Source organism: Bison bison, unplaced genomic scaffold (assembly GCF_000754665.1).
Source record: "Bison bison bison isolate TAMUID 2011002044 unplaced genomic scaffold, Bison_UMD1.0 scf7180017864471, whole genome shotgun sequence".
NCBI lineage: Eukaryota > Metazoa > Chordata > Mammalia > Artiodactyla > Bovidae > Bison > Bison bison.
Genome location: NW_011495032.1, coordinates 36675735 through 36698213, shown reverse-complemented (window position 1 = coordinate 36698213; position 22479 = coordinate 36675735). Strand labels below are relative to the sequence as shown.

At 36.9% G+C, this 22479-nt stretch overlaps 1 protein-coding gene across 1 annotated transcript in view; it reads right to left on the bottom strand.

Annotated features, from left to right (window-relative positions):
* The window catches only part of VWC2L (von Willebrand factor C domain containing protein 2-like), a 186468-nt gene that overhangs the window by 142767 nt on the left and 21222 nt on the right, over positions 1 to 22479 (bottom strand). Inside the window, exon 3 of the mRNA XM_010861285.1 lies at positions 2595 to 2724. Within this exon, the coding sequence (XP_010859587.1) occupies positions 2595 to 2724 (130 nt within the window). The remainder of the gene's footprint in view (positions 1 to 2594; positions 2725 to 22479) is intronic.

The window sequence follows — 22479 nt, the reverse complement described above, 5'->3', positions numbered from 1 at the left end:
TGGCTGCGATCCAAAAGTCTACAAATAATAAATGCTGGAGAGGGTGTGGAGAAAAGGGAACCCTCTTACACTGTTGGTGGGAATGCAAACTAGTACAGCCACTATGGAGAACAGTGTGGAGATTCCTTAAAAAACTGGAAATAGAACTGCCTTATGACCCAGCAATCCCACTGCTGGGCACACACACTGAGGAAACCAGAAGGGAAAGAGACACGTGTACCCCAATGTTCATCGCAGCACTGTTTATAATAGCCAGGACATGGAAGCAACCTAGATGTCCATCAGCAGATGAATGGATAAGAAAGCAGTGGTACATATACACAATGGAGTATTACTCAGCCATTAAAAAGAATACATTTGAATCAGTTCTAATGAGGTGGATGAAACTGGAGCCTATTATACAGAGTGAAGTAAGCCAGAAGGAAAAACACCAATACAGTATACTAATGCATATATATGGAATTTAGAAAGATGGTAACGATATCCCTGTATACGAGACAGCAAAAGAGACACTGACGTATAGAACAGTCTTATGGACTCTGTGGGAGAGGGAGAGGGTGGGAAGATTTGGGAGAATGGCATTGAAACATGTAAAATATCATGTATGAAACGAGATGCCAGTCCAGGTTCAATGCACGATACTGGATGCTTGGGGCTGGTGCACTGGGACGACCCAGAGGGATGGTGTGGGGAGGGAGGAGGGAGGGAGGTTCAGGATGGGGAACACATGTATACCTGTGGTGGATTCATTTTGATATTTGGCAAAACTAATACAATTATGTAAAGTTTAAAAATAAAATTAATTAAAAAAAAAAACCTGTACTCTAAATATATGGTCTATATATTTTAATTTTCCAAGTATTTTGAGTATGTCAAGGTGAGAGTTTTAAACTCTAAGGATAGTTTTGTTTACCCTAAATGTAAAACACAGCCAACCAGGTCCATCCAGGGAAGAGAAGATCCTCAAGGACCTGTTTAGACACTTGCTTCTGGGGGAAAAAAAATGGTCTTTAGTCAAAGAGTTGTCAATCCTATTTTTAAAGATTGATTAGGAAGCTGATTTTTTTCTTCCTTCTGTCCTTGGAGAAAATGAAAAATAACAGGTGCTCTTCTACTTTAGACTAACCATTCATATACTTTATGACAGTTAGGTCTCCCTGGAGCCTTCTCTTCTCCAGGACAAATTATGCAAACTCCTTCATTCTGTCCTCATAGGTCCTATGTTTCAAGCATTAAATCATCTTATTGTTCTTCCCTGTATCTTTTCCAATTTCTTCAATATCCTTTTAAAAGTATAAAGTCTTAAAGATGATACCTTTGCATATGTTAGATCAGGTTGAACTTCAGGAGGATATTTATCTCTATCTTCTAAGTCAGAGTGATGGTCCCTATAACACGGATGAGTTGGATGGAGGGATAAGAAGAAAAAGAGAACCCAGGTGTGCTGTTTAACATTTGACTTAACAGATTTATATGATGAGAAATAACAAAAACTGTGCCTGAAAAATGTCATAAGGGTTCTTTATAAGTCATATAAGAAGATGCCAAAACACTATGAATAGTATAAAAACAATCAGAACTGCTTTTTTTTTTTTGCTAAATAACCTGTTTTTTGTTTGTTTTACTAATTATAACTCTGCAAGGGAAAAGATTAGTAGGTGAGCTTACATAATACCAGATTCTAGACAAAAATGTGTAACAGAGGAAGATAAGAACTGCTAATCCAAGGAACAAGGCAGGGACTCAACATTAGAGTGACCTCAGCTTAATTAAGAGCTAGACCTACCTTTTCAAGCAGATATTTGTGCACTGACAGAATGTTACATAGTGAAGATTTATGTTTTGATTGATATATGATTGTATATTTTGATCATATACAATCAAAATCATAGCAAGAGTGTGATTTTGAGTTTGTTGGTAAGTTTTCCTGGGTTTATAGCACTGCCTTGTTTTCTCTGCGGCATGGCCTTGACTCTGGGTGATTGGCATGCCAGTCATTTCAACCTCTCCTTCATATAAGGGCCAGAAGGAACCCATAAATTTATAAACCAAGTTCCCCTCCATGGTAGTTACTATAAGCGTACTTTTTCATTGTACTAAAGACCTAGAATAAAAGCTCCAAACTTTCTAATCTTTCTTATTTCTATTAAGTGCATGAGTAATTGGTTTTTGTAATTCATTGATAACTTTAAGTCTTGTCTATGCACGAAGCAAAATACCTGGCATTTATGCTACTCTCTATCCTGGGTATATACTAGGAACTGCTTCATAGCCTCCATGAAAGAGAAATCCAATCACTACAAAAAGATGGTACTGCGTTCGTTCCAAAATTTTATAAATCAACAATAAATAATAGGGAGCACAACAAAGTCAGCTTGTAAGAGCTCTAATTCCCCAGATGGAAAACTTCATGATTCACCCATTGCTGGATTATTTTCACTTTAAGGTGGGATAAAAATATTAATTGACCATGCCCACATTGAAAAATCACACAGGTATATCTCAGAGGGCTTCTGCATTGAATGGTGTGCAGTGGTGGCATATCTGTACTTTGCACTAACCCCTCTTTGAAAGCTAATGCAGTATGGTCTTACCATTTTTGCAGACAGGACAACACTGTTCTGGTTCATAGACTGGGTTGACACACTCAGGAACTGCGCAGTCTGCTACAACACAGTGAACTTCATTGCTGGGCTCACAGCGACACCATTCACATGGAGAGGGCTAGGAACAAATCTAAAATTAGCCCCTTTTCTCCTATAACTTAATGCTTGCACATTCATATGCTGTCAGAAGATAAAACATCAGTGTTTATATTGGCTTTACTGTATTAACTCCATTTACCATGTGTATGATCATTTTTTCCCCATGGAAGGCCACCTGGACACCCAAGCCAAGGGTGTGTGGGTTGGTGGGTTACCAAGTGCAGCTCAGGTTGCCATGAGCAACCAGAGCACTCATGTATGATGTTTCCTATGTCTTATGTTCCTACTTTCCAAAGAAAGATTTGGACAGCTAAAATGTCACCTCCTGGTTTGGTTTCCAGATGCACTGATTGCTCTGCCTTCCTTTGCTAAACAGGAATGACACTGGCACATGTGCAATAAGTTTTTTCCATTTGTCATTTTTTCCTGCAAAGAAAGGATTACTGAGAAATGAGAAAATGGTAAATGGAGAGCTTTACCTTTGGTAGAAATTCCTTTTCAAGCTAACCTAGATTCTAAAGGGCATAGAGGAGATTGCATTTGGGATCCAAATGTCCAGGTACTGCCTCTTCGAAGATTTAGTGAATACCTTTCATCTTGCCTGCTTGCTTTTATGAATGAACTAAAATTGACAGACTTTAAAAAGCCACTATTTAAGAGTCAGAGACTCTAAAAGTAGAATTGCACAGTGATTCATTTAGAGAAAAAAATTAAGAAGTAGACGCCAATTTTTGTCTTCACAGTACTTACCAGACAAGAATGAGTTTGGGGTTTTCTCATTCCTTTCTAGAAACTTCCTATACCACAAATAATCTAAAGCAGTGGCCACTCTGTGACTTTCTCATCTTTTATACTTTCTAGTTTTTCCTTTTCATAAAATAGAAGTTGAAAATTCTGGAATGAAAACTTGGAGTTCTCAGAAGTTATACAGATCTAACAAGCCATTTGTCCTTGGAAAGTTCTGCCTCCAATTTCTTTGTCAGAGTGACTCACTTGTGTGTTTATTCAAGTCCACGGCTTTTGTCTCAGTGACGACTGTCCACAAGGCCTTTCTCTTTATGAACTTGACACTTTATGAAATATCAATGCATCTTGATTCAGGTAGTCTGTGAGAGTAGAAATCTTTCAACTAATTACTTAAAGTTAATTTTATCTATGCTTTCTATTTGAAGGATAGTCTAGCTTTCTTATTTTTTTATTTTCTTTTTATTGGTGATGGTTTAGTCCCTAAGTCATGTCTGACTGTTGCAAGCGCATGGACTGTATCCTGCCAGGCTCCTCTGTCAGTGGGATTTTCTAGGCACAGATACTGGAGTGGGTTGCTATTTCCTTCTCTAGATCTTCTCGACTGAGGAATCAAACCTGGGTCTCCTGCCTTGCAGGCAGATTCTTGACTGACTGAGTTATGAGGGAAGCCAATGTTCTTTTTATAAGTTTATTTTTAATTGGAGGATAATTGCTTTACAATACTGTGCTGGTTTCTGCTGTATAACAGTGAATCAGCCGTAAGTATACATATATCCCCTCCCTCTTGAGCCTCCATCCCACCTACCCCCATCCCACCCCACTAGGTCATCACAGAATACCGAGCTGAGCTCCCTGTGTTATATAGCAGCTTCCCACTAGCTACCTATTTTATACTTGGTAGTGTATATATTTCAATGCTACTTTCTTGATTTGTCCCACTCTTTCATTCTCCCTCTGTGTCTGTAAGTTTGTTCTCTATGTCTGCATTTTTATTCTTGCACTGTAAATAGGTTCATCAGTACCGTTTTTCTAGATTCCATGCATATACACTAATACGTGATATTTATTTTTCTCCTTCTGACTTCACTCTGTATAATAAGCTCTACATTCATCTACCTCACTAGAACTGACTCAAATGCATTCCTTTTTATGGCTGAGTAATATTCCACTGTATGTATGTACCATGACTTCTTTATCCATTCATATGAGCTTAGCTTTCAGTGAATTATTTTACTTTCAAATTTAGTAAATACAATGGGATTAGCCATAGAATCCATGGAAGAAATATTGCTATCTCTTAGCATGGTCAACTAGTTTATTGGTGAGAACAGTTAAGCTCTTTACCATGTGGTTAAGTATTCCAGAAAAATCTACTGTATCATCCCAAGGGCTGGGACATTCCTGGAGCTCCTCTACCAAATAACCTCAGTAAATTAAGGAAAAGTTTGTTATTACAACATGGTATTTGATGAAGGAAATTCTGAGTGAGGAAATAGCATGAGAGATGGGTATTCAATCTGCTTTACTGCTTCCTATTTTGCAAGTCCCATTGTGAGATCTTAAATTGCGAAGCAAACTTGTCAGAAGTTGTCTCCCTTTTCTTTATTAGTTGCAAAGGAGGACTTTTGCATAGCCTTCTGATGTACAGCAAGGACTTAGCCTGAATTTATTGCTAACATGAGAGAAAATTGGAGAGGAACTAAAAAGTCTCTTGATGAAAGTGATAGAGGAGAGTGAAAAAGTTGGCTTAAAGCTCGATATTCAGAAAACTAAGATCATGGCATCTGGTCCCATCACTTCATGGGAAATAGATGGGGAAACAGTGGCAGACTTTGGCTCCAAAATCACTGCAGATGGTGACTGCAGCCATGAAATTAAAGGACACTTACTCCTTGGAAGAAAAGTTATGACCAATCTAGATAGCATATTGAAAAGCAGAGACGTTACTTTGCCAACAAAGGTCCGTCTAGTCAAGGCTATGGTTTTTCCAGTGGTCATGTATGGATGTGAGAGTTGGACTGTGAAGAAAGCTGAGTGCTGAAGAATTGATGCTTTTGAATGGTGGTATTGGAGAAGACTCTTTGAGAGTCCCTTGGACTGCAAAGAGATTCAACCTGTCCATTCTGAAGGAGATCAGCCTTGGGATTTCTTTGGAAGGAATGATGCTAAAGCTGAAACTCCAGTACTTTGGCCACCTCATGCGAAGAGTTGACTCATTGGAAAAGACTCTGATGCTGGGAAGGATTGGGAGCAGGAGTAGAAGGGGACAACAGAGGATGAGATGGCTGGATGGCATCACTGACTTGATGGACTTGAGTCTGAGTGAACTCCAGGAGTTGGTGATGGACAGGGAGGCCTGGTGTGTTGCAATTCATGGGGTCTCGAAGAGTCGGACACGACTGAGTGACTGAACTGAACTGAACTGAGTATCATTGTTTCTGCACCTTGCCCTTCCGCAGCTGTGGTTGTTCTGCTGGTTCCCTTCTTGCTGAAGGAGAGGCTGATCTGTGCAACACTAGCGGACTGATTTGGGCATTAAAAATCCCAAAGAGGCCCTAGATTTTCCAATGCAAAACATTATTTCAAAGTATCTGCAGTCATTGAGAAAGATTTGTTGGGTTATTAGATTCCCAGTGTAGACTGAGGAAGAACACCATTCTGATTCAAATGATAGTTTTGAAATTAACTGCTGAGTATCACACTATATCAAGTTACTTATTTCATAATAACTTACTATGAAAGACGTTTTGTTATTATCTCCATCTCAGTTCAGTTTAGTTCAGTCGCTCAGTTGTGAGAATAGAGGAGCTATTCCACATTCAAGGTCAGAAGGGGCGGCGGTGAGGAGATACTCCTCGTCCAAGGTAAGAGAAACTCAAGTAAGATGGTAGGTGTTGCAAGAGGGCATCAGAAGGCAGACACACTGAAACCATACTCATAGAAAACTAGTCAATCTAATCACACTAGGACCACAGCCTTGTCTAACTCAATGAAACTAAGTCATGCCCGTGGGGCAACCCAAGATGGGCAGGTCATGGTGGAGAGGTCTGACAGAATGTGGTCCACTGGAGAAGGGAATGGCAAACCACTTCAGTATTCTTGCCTGAGAACCCCATCAACAGTATGAAAAGGCAAAATGATAGGATACTGAAAGAGGAACTCCCCAGGTCAGTAGGTGCCCAATATGGTACTGCAGATCAGTGGAGAAATAACTCCAGAAAGAATGAAGGGATGGAGCCAAAGCAAAAACAATACCCAGTGTGGATGTGACTCATGATAGAAGCAAGGTCCGATGCTGTAAAGAGCAATATTGCATAGGAACCTGGAATGTCAGGTCCATGAATCAAGGCAAACTGGAAGTGGTCAAACAAGAGATGGCAAGAGTGAACATCTCCATCTCACAGATAAGCAAATAGACTGAGAGAGGTTCGATAGGTACTGTAGGCTGTAGGGGAAGGGCAGGGTTTGAATTTAGGCAGCCTAACTGCTATACAGTACTGCTATGAGAGGTCTAGTCTGTGTACCCCCCTCTGAGTAGTTTTTTGTCCAGTGTGTTGTACATCTCTCTAAGCCAATCAGATCCACGAAAATAACCATTAGCAACTGAATGAATGATTTATAGAGGATAGGTACTTCCTGCTAAGAAAGAGAATTTCACTAACTAGGTTTGTTGGTAAATAGATTCTTATGGAGCAGTAGAGCTTCTAAACTTCCTGTCAGAGTGAGTTCGTAGAAAATTGTAATAGGCTAGAGATAGTTTTCCATGAGGCTCATGTTCTTGGTGACTTTGGCATCTTCAAGTCTTGTAACCTGGTAGCTACACTCATGGTAGTTATCTGGGAGAGGCAATAACAGATAATGGTCTAGTAAAGACCTCAGGGCCTCTGCCTGAAATCAGTGGTGGCTGGAAGTATATACAATGGATTCCTGAAAAATACTCTGAGGAAGAGCTAATACTACAAGGCTTAGTCATAAGAGGATGCTAGACTTTTGAAAGGGATTTTTCAATAATGAGAATCACAAATTAGAAAAATAAAAATATCACTCTAGCCATTCAGTTCAGTTCAGTCGCTCAGTCGTGTTTGACTTTTGAAAGTGATTTTTGAATAATGAGAATCACAAATTAGAAAAATAAAAATATCCCTCTAGCCATTAGCAGCTTCTAATCAATCTTTCCCTGAACTTGGCTTTATTTACATACCAGTTGCTCTTCCTGGTCTAGAATCTCTTTTCAAGAAACATGTTAGTTCTTTTGTTTTTTATTTGATTGTTTTCAAAGAATGCCTCTGTTACAGTCTACTTCTTCTCATTGGAAGCCTCCATGTGCCTGTCCCCAGCCCCTCTAAATACTCTTCTCAAATTTAATCTACTGATCTAACACTAAAGCCCCTGTCTGTTGTCTGCAGCCTCCCTCCCTAGCCTCTTTCTTTTCTTGAGCTCACCAGTTCACCCATCATTTTCTTGCCTCATTTGACTTCCTGCACCATCCCTACTTTCAAAGTCATTGCTTATACAACAAGAAGTTCCTAGGAGTGGGCAGTGTGCTCCTTTAACATTAACATTACTGTAAAAATCCTTCACATTTATTTACATTGCTGTAAAAATCCTTCCCACCTTACAGCATAAAACTCTGAAAGGTTTGATGCTTTGAATAAATCTTTACATCTTAAGCACTGAGCTGGTTACAAATTTCCTTTTATCATGCTCTTCAATGTGAAGACTATAGATTAGATCTGAAAGTGTCCCCCGTAAAACCAAAGATTAAACAATAAAGCTATCTTTCGAGGAACAGAGAACACTGGAACAAGTACTTCAGAAAAAAAATAAATTCTTCTTGCTAGCTTTTTTTCTATCTTTTAGAAGAACATGTGAAATTATGATCAGTACATGGCTCCTGTCAGTTAGAGATTTGGTCAGTAAGATGATTAAATGACACCATCCTAAAATTGTATACAAGGAAAATCTTTTTCTAAGAAATCTCACAGAGCATTTTATTTCAATGAAAGTTCTGAAAAATAAAGTAACATTCACTGTATACACCTTCACATAGATTTTAATTGAAATTAGGTTTAAAGGTCAAATTTATTTCTTAATGTTTGTACTAGGTGATCTGAATATTGTATGTGTTGTGAATGTGTATGCCTTCATCTTAGTTTTTTTGAACATGTTATCTGTTTAAGCAGAACCATACATTTTATCTACAGTTTCTGCTGTAATTAAATTATTCATGTGGCAAATCCAAATGCTATCCAGGCCATTCCTAGAGTTCAAGGGGTGCCCTTCTAGAGATGTATTTATTTTGAAATTAATAGAATGAAAAGGGGCTCTTTCTTAACTCTTGGTTTAGGTGGCTAGAGCTCAAATCTTCCTCCTTGGTTTTAGAATGGAAACATGGCAATACAGCAATATGCACCCTTTAAACCATGGTTTATCACTGAAGACCTTGAAGCTGAGATCCTAATGCCATTGTCCGTGACTTTTGAGAATTCTTGCAGAATTAGAATTCCAGAATCCTGGAAACAGTAGAATGCCTTGTGATTGATTTAAAAAATGCAAAAATTATCCTGAGAACTGGTAACTTAGATTAGTGGAGGGACTAACTCCAGAAAAACAGTCAAATATGTTCTTTGTGAGAATCTGAAGCTAATGTGATCATTGCTAAGTATCATTATAAGATTATTAGATCATGTTATATTGGAGACTTGCAAAGAAGTCTCCAGATATTTAGAGAAGATTGTTGCTGTTGCTGTTTTGTCACTTAGTTATCCAACTCTTTTGCAACTCCATGGACTGTAGCCCACAAGGCTCCTCTGTCCATGGGATTTCTCAGGTGAGAATACTGGAGTGGGTCACCATTTCCTTCTTCAGGGGATCTTCCTGACCCAGGGATTGAACCCATGTCTTCTGAATTGGCAGTTGGATTCTTTACCACTGAGCTATTAGGAAAGCCTTTCTTCTAGAACATACATCCTTATTTTGTAATCTGAATACAATGAGACTTACTTATCCTTTCTGGAGGAAAGCCTGGATATTTGGTCCAGGCACCAATACCTTACAGCATTATTCTTTATGTGGTGACTGTTACTGGCATTATATGTAGAGTACCTGGGAGGAAATAGGTCCAATCTATAAAGTTTGTTATACAAATTCAAAGTGACAAGGCAATTGGCAGGATTCCACTTACTATTTTAACTTGGTAAGGCTGAAGTAACATTCTTAAAAATCGAGGAGCTCTAAGTTAGGAAAAATTAAAAAAAAAAAAGTTTCATTTTGTTGATTTTATTTGGGTGGCTGTGGTATTGTGGTTAAAAGTAAATTCTCTGGGCTTTCTATTTTGTTCCATTGATCTATATTTCTGTCTTTGTGCCAGTACCATACTTTCTTGATGACTGTGGCTTTGTAGTAGAGCCTGAAGTCAGGCAGGTTGATTCTTCCAGTTCCATTCTTCTTTCTCATGATTGCTTTGGCTATTCAAGGTTTTTTGTATTTCCATACAAATTGTGAAATTATTTGTTCTAGCTCTGAGAAAAATACCATTGGTAGCTTGATAGGGATTGCATTGAATCTATAGATTTCTTTGGGTAGTATACTCATTTTCACTATATTGATTCTGGGCATACACACTGAGGAAACCAGAATTGAAAGAGACATGTGTACCCCAATATTCATGCAGCACTGTTTATAATAGCCAGGACATGGAAGCAACCTAGATGTCCATCAGCAGACGAATGGATAAGAAAGCTGTGGTACATATACACAATGGAGTATTACTCAGCCATTAAAAAGAATACATTTGAATCAGTTCTAATAGAGGTGGATGAAACTGGAGCCTATTATACAGAGTTAAGTAAGCCAGAAAGAAAAACATCAATACAGTATACTAACACATATATATGGAATTTAGAAAGATGGTAACGATAACCCTGTATGCGAGCCAGCAAAAGAGACACAGATGTATAGAACAGTCTTATGGACTCTGTGGGAGAGATCCAGGGTGGGATGATTTGGGAGAATGGCATTGAAATAAATATTATATGTGAAATGAATTGCAAGTCCAGGTCTGATGCATGATACAGGATGCTTGGGGCTGGTGCACTGGGATGACCCAGAGGGATGGGATGGAGAGGGAGGTGGGAGGGGGGTTCAGGATGGGGAACATGTGTACACCCGTGGCAGATACATGTTAATGTATGACAAACCAATACAATATTGTAAAGTAATTAACCTCCAATTAAAATAAATAAATTTATATTTTAAAAAAGTAAATTCTCCATAGCCTTAGTATTTGAACTCTTTTCTAAAATGCTTTACTTACTAGTTTTAAATCTTGGGAAAATTATACAGCCTTTCTGGGCTGTAGTTTCTTTATTTATAAAACAAAAGAATAACAATATTACCAACCTCACAGAGTTACTGGGAAGCACATATGTAAGAAATATTATAACATTATTATTATTCACTTGCATACTTAGCTAGTGATGGCTCTCTTAAAAATAAGGTCAGAAGTGTAAAACTGGAAGCACGTGACTATATTTAAAAGAATATTTAGGTTATTTCTCTTATTCAAAGTATGATATGGTTGCAATAAAGTTTTATAGGACTTGGTTTGGTGGTTTGTGAACTAATAGAATTAATCATGTCAGAAACACATTGAAGAAAAGTTCTGATTAGAAGCCTCTAGATAAAGAGTAATTGTGAATGGTTAAAATGGCTATTATAAATCACTCAGAAGTAAGGCAACAAATCTATTTTCTTTTCTTGAAGGCTCATCATTTATATGTCAATTCAAATGCCCTCTCTCAGAGGAATTCTTACCTGATTCTCTCTCCAACATCTTATTCCAACACATGGCCCATTCAGTGCTCTCATCAGATTATGAAATTATTTTATTGATTTGTTTACAATTATTTATTCTTATCTGCCTTCCTCATAGTTTATAAGCTTCTTATAGTATATTGTTCATTGCTATATTCTTGGCACCAAGAAGATGTGTTAGTACATAACAGATACTCAGGAAATCTCTGTTAATGTTTACACAGTTATTTATATATATTCTGTGCTTCCTTGTTTGTTAAACCATACACCTGGGCAGTTTCATCTGTTTATCATGCATGGATAGAATTCTGATTCAATAATGTTTGTATTTTATTTAAATATTATATGGGAACTATGAGGGAAGAAGTTTTCTGATTATGATTCATGAAGTAAATATTTGGGCTTCAGCATTATGGCAATGAACATAAACTTACCCTCTAAAGGTAATTTGAAATTCATCATATCCATCATATGGCTCACCAGTTACGTCAATCTCCAAGCACACCACTGACTAGACTATCTAGAAGTTGACAATTACAGACTTTTATTGCACTAGAAAATACCATGATAACTAAGATGAGAATACATGTAGGGGAACTGTTAAAGGGCCTAAGAAAAAGTTAGCCTCATTTTACAATGCGTCAAGTTTAATGGTTACTTATTAAACAAAATGATTTTAGTATATTACAAAATATTTTTTCAGCAAAGGCCTTCATTTTAAACATGTCTTTTTTTCTTTTTTTTAAATAATTATATTTATATTTTTATTTTTGGCCGTGCTGGGTCTTTATTGTTGTGTGGGCTTTTCTCTAGTTGTGGGGAGTGGGGGCTACTCTCTAGTTGCAGTGCAAGGGCTCCTCATGTAAGTGACTTCTCTTGCTACGGAACATGGGCTCTAGAGTGCATGGGCTTAGTAGTTTCAGCTCCCGGGCTCTAGAGCATAGGCTCACTAATTGTGGTGCCTGGGCTTAGTTGATCTGCAGCATGTGGGATCTTCCCGAGTCAGGGATCCCACCTATGTCTCTTGCGTTGGCCGGTGGATTCTTTACCACTGAGCCACCAAGGAAACCCATGTTCTTTTTCTTAAAGGATGATTTAGAGTAAAAACTCCAACAAAACACTCACTGAATACTCTGAGAAAGAAAATTTGATTCCTGGAAAGTCCTCAGTGAATATTGTTGAAGAGTAAAGGGATATATACTTAAAGAAGGGATGGAGTCTAAGCACCAAGTTTTAGCACACTAAGTACATCAGTGGCTTTCCTCCTAAGTATAGCAGGCTTCAGATACCATGTGGCACTCCATTTCCTTGATAATGGGCAAAAATTATCTGAGAGAACATAGTTCAGACTGCTTTCCCCCAAATTTCTTATTAAACAACTATTTAAAATCTGATCTCTACCAAGGAAATGATTCTGCTTTAAGAAGCACTCTTCTCTTAGAGATAATTTATGGCATAAATTTCATCACTTTATGGAACAAATCTCATTACTTTCAGACTGTATGAGAAATTTGGAAGACTCTATTTCAAAGTTGCTGATGCCTGTCAGAAGTCTGACTGTTCACTTCATTAAAATATGCATTAAATTACAGAGTACAAGAGTATTTAACATCTACTGCCACTCGTTTAGCCAGGAATTTGCATTAGGCCGATGTCACCTAAAAACTCAATGGATCCAATGGATTGTAACCAAAATTCACAATCATCTGAGATAAGACCAATGTGTCACTGATTAAAAATGTTCCTCACTGTTCTAATGGGATTGTAGTAGTCTCTTCAGTGATCTGTCCCATAGATTGGAGCATATTTGAAACACTGAGGTTGTAAGTCTTATCAATCTATGAACATAGAGCTGAAACTTCTTAATGAATTTTAATACTTTAGAAGTAAATAAACCAAAGATTTTTAATAATTCCTTTGGTCAGAAAATGTATATGACTGTATCATTTGAGTAATGACTGAAATAGCTATTCTTTCTGAGGTGTTGGTATTTTGATAATATATTCTGGAATATAATTTCTAGGATGTCTGTCAAAAACTACTTCATTCTTCTTGAAAAAACAATTTTTGCCAAGCAATTGTAATGAGTGCACATAGCTTTGCCTTGCCCATGTAGCTATAGTAAATTAGGTAGGTAATAAAATAAAATTCAGAAATGATATAAATTTTTGAAATTATTTCTTCAGCATATTCATTAAATGTGTATTATACATAAGATAACTTCCCCTGGGCGTCTACAATGCAGAAGACCTGGGTTCGATCCCTGGGTTGGGAAGATCCCTTGGAGAAGGAAATGGCAACCCACTCTAGTACTCTTGCCTGGAAAATCCCATGGACAGAGGAGCCTGGTAGGCTACAGTCCATGGGGTTGCAAAGAGTTGGACACAACTGAGCAACTTCACTTTCACTTTCATACATAAGGTAATGTATGTAAGGTATAACTTCCCTGGTGGCTCAGACAGTAAAGTGTATGTAAGGTATACGAAGATGAACTCCATAGCTAGCCTTCACTCAATAAATGGCAAAATTGACCATTTAGGTATCTATAAAAATAAGTTTTGAGTTTTTAAATCAATTGATTATAAGAATAACTGATGGTACTATTATAATGGATACAGAATTATTAATCTTTCTACAGAGTAAATTTGCATTTACTCTGAGATAATGTAAAACACAAGAATACTGCAAAAAGTTATGAAGTACACCCCATCTAAAATTATTAATTGTTAAGTACAAAAAGTTTACTCATTCTTGAAAACTCATCATTATAGTTGCTACACAACAATGAATAATATTAATGATTTTTTCCTCTAAAATATTTTCTTCTAAAACAATTCTAAAAAATGTAAATATATTTTGGCATTCGTTTCAAGGACAGGCAATTCTATAATTATATACTGCCCATACGGATAAACTGTTGGTGTATAGAGCCATTTGTAAAATATGGATATTTTCAAGGAGCCTTATGACAATAAAATACAGCCTTTTTGAAAACATAAGGGATAGCATAGATAAAAATAAAATATAGATAAGGAGAATGTAAGCAAAACTCTCTCTTTAGTTGCAATAACAGATGTATTTTTTAAGTAGGCAAATGTACACTTAACAAGGAAAATATCAGTGTGTATTTAAGAGGGAAAATGATGTTTTAGTTGCCTCTAAGATCTTTGAAGAACTCAAAGGTATAGACAAAGGCTAGTAGATTGAAGATAAAGATTTTGATAAAGTATTATACTTGTAAAATAGCCTAGAAAAGCAGCAGCTTCTAGTCCTTCACTGATAAGCTGGATTGAGAGTAGTTTTAGTACAAGGAAGGTCCCTGTCAAGGAACTGAACATTTTGAGTACAGCCTGTATGTCTCCATGCTAAGGCTGTTCCATTTATTACCCATTTATGCAAAAAGGGAAAAGTGAACAACTGCATAACTTCAAAACTTTCCTGTTGATATTGAAAAGGACAGACTGTTTATCAGTTAAAAGCCCATAATCTATATGCTATACTATGCTAATTCACTTCAGTCATGTCCGACTCTGTGCAACCCCGTAGACGGCAGCCCACCAGGCTCCCCCGTCCCTGGGATTCTCCAGGCAAGAACACTGGAGTGGGCTGTCATTTCCTTCTCCAATGCATGAAAGTGAAAAGTGAAAGTGAAGTCACTCAGTCGTGTCCGACTCTTAGCGACCCCATGGATTGCAGCCTAACAGGCTCCTCCGTCCATGGGATTTTCCAAGCAAGAGTACTGGAGTGGGGTGCCATTGCCTTAATCTATAACAGCATTAAAACAAGGTCCTGTGCAGGTGGGGGCGAACACATCACTGTTAGAATTCTCTAGTGTGAAAGAATCATGTAAGCGACAAATACAATCCATTTTATTCCACAGGAAACACTGAGTAGAGGTGATAAGAGGAAGGAGAGAGGGCGATAACTCTGGCTTTCTTGCCTTGTGTGGGTGATACTGAATTAAGGGCTTTTCAGGGTCTACAGGATGGGAGTAATAGACACAAAAGTCCATTTGTATCAGGAGTGCCAGTCAGATGATTAAGAAATCTAAAAGTTGAAATCTTTTCATTTTCCATTGGCCAGTAACATGCATTTTACTTGTTTTAAAAAGACAGAAATTTAGAATTAGTAAAATAAATTGCTTTATGATTACTAATATAATAATAAAACATTCACTTCCAATTTTAAGTACAAACAGCAATTTCCTATTCAACTTTATGCTTCAGTTTTTGATGCTTAATTCCTGTCTTAACTTATTCCACAAAAATATATCAGATGGCTTATGGGCAATAATATGAGAGGCTATTTAATTGAAAAAATATTGACTGATTAATTTATTGATAAAAGTTCTGACTTTAGCGTGTATCCTTTGTGCAAGTATAGAAGAAGCAGTCACAACTTTGTAATCATGTGTGAACATTGTTAGTATCCCAATGGAATTCAGCCATAGGATAGAGGAGTAGGCACATTTGGAGCTTAAGTCCTGTCATCCAACAATGTTGTATTAGCTTGGATAGGTTATTTAAACCACTTCAAACTAAGTTTTCTTATTTGTAGGATGAAATCAATAATAACATAATATTAAGAGACCTGTAGTTTTCCTCACTGTATTTTTATGAGACAAAATGGAAATAACAGTATTTGAAGAAGCTTGTAAATTATGCATTTTGTAAATGACTGTCATTGTTATCCTAGTTGACCAGTGGTTTATTTGTTTACTTTCCCTTCATCTATTTTCAATGGCTGTGTATTTCTCAAATTATATTGACCATAAGTTATTTTTATTAAATTATGGCATAATCCGGAGAAGAAAATGGCAACCCACTCCAGGATTCTTGCCTGGAGAATTCCATGGACAGAAGAATCTGGCAGACTACAGTCCATGGGGTTGCAAAGAGTCAGACATAACTGAACGACTAACACACACAGCATATTCATTTCTACTATAAATTATTTGAAATATTAAATTTGTAAAGAATATCTATTTAATTTTGAGAGCAATCTGTTGCATCTTTAAAATGCAGCACTGTTTGCACTCATTATCATTAGAATGATATTGGAAATTTTTTTTTCGATAAGATTCTCATTTACAGACATGAAACTTCACTCTTTAATCTGAGTCTTGCCAAAAACAGATTTGCAGTGGGGTAAATTGAGCTCAAAATTTTTTTTTTTTTTTTTTGAGTCCTATCTTCTAGTGTCAATATGAAAGTCCTAGAGTCTCATTATAAAAAGGAAAATTCTCTGTGACTGTCCCTTTTCTCCCTAATGAAGTTTGCTAAATCTCAGCTGTCAAAGGTTTGCTATTTTAGCAGGATTTTATTTTTAAAGTTTGGGGAGTATTAGACTGAACAAGGCAATGGCAACCCACTCTAGTACTCTCGCCTTGAAAATCCCATGGACAGAGCAACCTGGTAGGCTGCAGTCCATGGCGTCGCTAAGAGTCGAACATGACTGAACAACTTCACTTTTCACTTTCATGCATTGGAGAAGGAACTGGCAACCCACTCCAGTGTTCTTGCCTGGAGAATCCCAGGGACCGGGGAGCCTGGTGGGCTGCTGTCTGTGGGGTCGCACAGAGTTGGACACGACTAAGCGACTTAGCAGCTGCAGCAGACTGAACAATTTTAATTTTTTTCCCTGTCCTATTTAGGAACATAAAATTAAATTAGCATACAGTGAAAATAGGTGGAGTTTCAGGGAGCTGGGCTGTGTTCTCCTCATATAGAAATAGGACTTAATTTGGTAACAACTGGGAGTTTCTACAATGACTGTGGTATTTCTAAAGCTGCAAAAAGCCCTTTCAGGGTCCACATTATCTTTGTTGTTGCTTTTAATTTTCATTTTCCTGATGTGGAAATTTAAAATGAAAACAACTAAATTTGAAGAAAATATTCCTGGTCAATACTTTGGCCACCTGATGAGAAGAGCTGACTCATTGGAAATGACCCTGATGCTGGGAAAGATTGAGGGCAGGAGAAGAGGATGAGATACTTGGATGGCATCACCAACTCAATGGATATGAGTTTGGGCAAACTGGGAGATAGTGAAGGGCAGGGAAGCCTGGCGTGCTGCAGCCCATGGGGTCACAAAGAGCTGGACATGACTGAGAGACTAAACAACAACAGAATTCCTCGTCAATCCTCACTACTTTCAGAATGTAGGGTTGTTTTTTGTTGTTGTTGTTGTTGTTGTTGTCGTTTAATGAACAGAAACGTGCCTTAGAGTCACCCTTCTTTATGGACAGTGGAGTTTTTTAAGTGAAGCAAATTGAGTGATGTAAAACATGGAGTAGGCAAAGAATTTCCCTTATGTTAGCGGTGTACAACATTTCCATCAGGAAGAAATGAGACTTAACATGAAATATTTCAGTTATAATTGAACAGGTATTCCAGAATACAGGATGTGTACACACTTAAATAAGCCATCTCTATCACATTTCTTGCATAATGTCCATAGTATACTCTTGGAATCTGGGCAGGTTTAATGGCGAGAGCACTGCAGTTAGTCAGAAGCCTCCCTTATCAATTATAACATGAGAATAAAAATCATCTTAGAACTAAATCATTCCATGAAGGAACAAAGATGAAAAAAACCTCATAAAATTGTCAAGAAGTATTTATATTTCCTCAGGCACAAATCTGGTTATGTCACTAACTCCAGCCCTTTGGTGATTTTACACTTGTTCCAGGCTTTGGTTCAAGTTCCCAAGCCTGGTCTTCACACTGTGAGCTGGTTCCATGTCCCTTATCTATCTCATCTCTCACTCTTTGGTCTCCTCTGTCCCCTCTGATCTGGCCACTTGGGTTAACTCAATTTTATATGAATGTGCTTTCCAGTGATTTTTGCCAATTTTCCAATCTTGTCTAAAATATTTTCAGTGCAATGAAATCCTCACTCTTAGGCTCTTCCTAAGCTCTTTTGATTAAGTTGTTCCTTTCTTGATATGAGTTCCTGAGCAATCATCCCAGACCATCTGCTATTTGTGGTTATCTGCAGCGTTCATTTTGATAGACTAGAAGCACCTTGAGGGTCAGATTCATGTCTTATACAATTTGGTACATGCCTCACACCTATCACCTCTCTACATGTCAGAGACATAAAAGGCATTTAATGGAATCAAACCATGTATTATGCAAGTTGACCTGAAAACATGTTAGTGAACTTAACATCTAATTGAGCAAATAAGATACATATTTTCATTTATTAATATAATAGGAAATATATCTATTATATTAAATGAAAAATACCTACCTGATTTATCACACTCTCAAAGGAGAGTATGTGGGATCTCAAAATAAAGCACATTTTTACCCTCTTTGCTTATCTATTTCATCTGAGAATTCTCAGTAAGTAGAAAGTTATTAAGTTATTATACATCAATGCAAAGAGCAAAGCCATACTCCTTGGAGACAAATGTGCAAAGAGCGATGACTTAACATGTCTGTTGTTAAGTATGTATAATACATTTAAAATAGGCAAAGTTAAATGCCTTTGAAGATTTTCACATGTGGAAAGACATCCCCAAGACCACCTACAAGTGAAGTAAGACCTATACCTAACAGTATGCAAAGAATCTGTAACTTTGAAGAATGTGAGAATGATCTGATGACAGTATGACTTGAGGGAAGTGGAAAGGAAAGAAGGGCTTCCCAGGCAGCTCAGCGGGTAAAGAACCTGCTGGCAATGCTGGAGATGCCAGATATATGGGTTCAATTCCTGGGGTGGGAAGATCCCCTGGAGGAGGGCACAGGAACCTACTCCAGTATTCTTGCTGGAGAATCCGGTGGACAGAGGAGTCTGGCAGGCTAAGTTTGCAAAGAGTTGGACATGACTGAAGCAACTGAGAACACAGCTCTGAAAGGGAGAAGAATTTGATCCTAGATAAGAAGTTGGCAAACTTTTTCTACAGAAAGCCATACGGTAAATATTTTTGACCTATGTAGGTCATATAATCTCCGGAGCAACTACTCAGCTCTGGATTGCAGCCTGAAGGCCATCATGCACAATACATAATGAATAAGCATTGCTATTTTTCAATAAAACTCTACTTACAAAAATGGGTGGTGAGCTAGATTTGGCTAATAGATTGTAGTGTGCTGATCCCTTGTAACTGGCATCATTGCCATTATGTCGAATAAGTCATTGTCCATTTACATTGGTTCTATGGAACAAAAATTAATTAACACAAATAACAACATTAACTGCAATTTTGGAAACTTTAAAAAGGACCAGACAATAAAAGATAAGCTGAGATATATAGATTTTTATCATTAATTGCCCATCAGAGTCAGATAAAGGAATAAAGGATGATCTTGGTCATTAACAAAACACTTCTTAAATGGTTTCATTGAATGCTTATGAACTTTAAGATGTTAATAGATGTTCAGAGGGGAAAGAAGTGTTCTGCTGTCACATAAATTTGTGAAATACTGGACTGAATACAGGTTAGGAGCAATAGTAGTAAAAATGTCAGATAGCTTTTATGAATCCCTTATTGTGTGCCAAGTAGTTTTTACTAATATCTCTATTTTAGAGATGCGTGCACTGAGACATACTGAAGTAATGTGTGCCTGGTTACTTGGCTGGTGAGTAGTAGAACCTACTCTAAAATATAGTCTTCACCATACTGTTGAGCTCTTAGCTGTTGAACCATGTTCATACTGACTCTCAATCAAACCTTTAAAAACTTTCAAGTGCTGTCAGTATACTAATATATATGATCAGACACTGCATATTTCTAAGAGGTGTTAAAAGATGCATCATTTCTCAGAATTACTTGGCCACAAAAAAGAAAATAAAAAATCCTACTAAAAATCTAGCTAGCTGATCATTAGAATAATCTGAGAAACTTTAAAATAGAAATGTAAACCATTTGGGTTGGCCCTGAAGAGGGAGAGGTCAAGGAATGTGAATTTTTGCAACATTCCTGCCTTAGATGATACTGATCATATGCCAGGTTAAGGATAGCCCTTTGTTCTAATGTCATACAGCTAGATAATTTTTGTACACTTCATCCATTTTTCACACTCCATTCCTGTCATGTAGTGAGTGGTGGCAGTTTGCAGAGTGAAAAAAATAATCAAGAACACAGATCCTCAGTTCCTAAAATCACCAAATATGTGGCAAGGGCAGCTAATTTAGTTCCTTTGTTTCTTCCTAGTATTTTCTCTGTGAAAATAGATAGTGTTTAATATAACTTTATTATGGCCTATACTATTTGGTTTAATTATAGTATTTTTCATTTTTAGACAACAGATCCTCTTTTTATTAGAGCCTTTGCAAACTTAGGCTTCTTTTGCAAATTGACCTCTATCTGTGTCAAAGACTGATTTTAGATATGCCAATATTTTATTGTTCTTGTCTGTTTGTAACTCTGGGTTGTCATGGAGATAAGTCTTGATATCACATTTCTATAGACAACTGGCTGAAATAAATTTCTGCATCCAGTATATTTATTGGAAAGAAAGATGCAAATGAGCAATAAGCCTGAAGTTCTAAAATGTAGATAAAAGACCGTAGGAAAAATATATTTATATTGCCTTTGCAAATAGTAAGCTCTGTCAGCCATTGTGGTGTTTCCACTAAGTTTCTGTTGGTCTTTGTTTTATCATCTGTAAAAAAAGTTGAGAGTTCTTTTCCAGATCTAAAATTCTGTTGTCAGTTCTTAAAAGTAGGAAAGACTTAGATTATGAATTAAAAAAAAAAAAAAGCAAAGACCACAGTGCTTGTCTTTTTTAGATAGAAGAATTTATATAAATTCAGATACTAGCAATCCAATCCCTTGCTAAGGAATAACAATGATAATCAAGGATCAATATTAAGACAAAGTTAGTTCAAAATCTCATCCAAGTAATGTTTAATTAAAAACACACACACAAACTTTTGAGCAATCAGAATTGTTAAACTTCATATGTAATACTTTAATTTTCAAATTCCCAATACTATTTATTCCTCATTAGATATATGACAACATTATTGTATCCATCCTATAGATAGAAAGATTAAATTTATTTGAGGTTTGTTTATGGTCTTATGACATAATAGGGAGAAAATTAAGAGTTGTGTTCGGTAGATTTGTATCCACTTTAACCAACTTTATATAGTCATAAAATAATACCAGACAAAAACTTTTCAGGAGATAAATGAATTTTCTTGTTACTTTGGTACTTCATTCACTCTTTTCATGGTGTCATAAAATCCTTGCAAAAATGACTTTATTGTGATGTGCTAGATGGCAGGCTGGAGGCAAGGAAATCAACAATGGCAGTGTGTGAGATTGAAATTACTGATGCTAATCAGTGGTGATTAAAGGTCCAAACCTAAAATAAGCTGACTCTAAAATAAGCCAGTCCCTATTAATAATGACTAACCTTGAGAAAGATCACTTGGGTAAGCAAACCCATTGAGCCCTTGAAATCACCTTGAGTTATTTGTTTCAAGCTCTTCCTTGAAAGTTTGGTTAAATATAACTAAAACATAAATCAGTATTTTTTTTTCTTGTGCTATACTTTGTAAAACACACTGTCTGATACATAAATCAAGTTAAAGGAAAACAAAACAAACAAAAAAATATGATCAGGGTGAATAAGAAGGGTTCAAAATAATTGTAAAGATTTTCTTAAAGTAAGAACATTTCCAAGCTCCCTCAAATTTCACACACATATACACACACAATGCATGTATGAAACAATTTCAGTTTAGACTATATAGATTATAGACTAATCTACAAATTTGCACAAAATATGTAGATTATGTCATAAGGTATAGGACATAGTCATGCCATTGACTATGTATTTTGGTGAGTAAAAACACAATGACAGATTAGCAAATTTCTAACATATCCGAAATCTTGTACAATTAGAGTTAAAATTTGGAGGGGAAACTACCAGGTCACTCTCTTTTCAGGTTCACCTCCTCATAGTATTGACGAGTCAGCAGGAATGGACAGTGCAGTTTATATACAGCTGATGACTAACCTCAAGTCTGCTGTAGTCACTAGCAGTGACAAGCTCCACAAATCTCAGATGTGGCTGCAAATCAAACACCAATCTCCCCGTGCACACAGGGGATAGAAGCCCAGACACAAATCTCTCTGGTCATGTTTAGCACACAGTTATCACCATTAAAGGCAGCATCTTATCATATGAAGGACAGCAATAAAAATCAGTGTGTGCACCTGTATTTAACTAATTAAAGGACCAGCTGACCA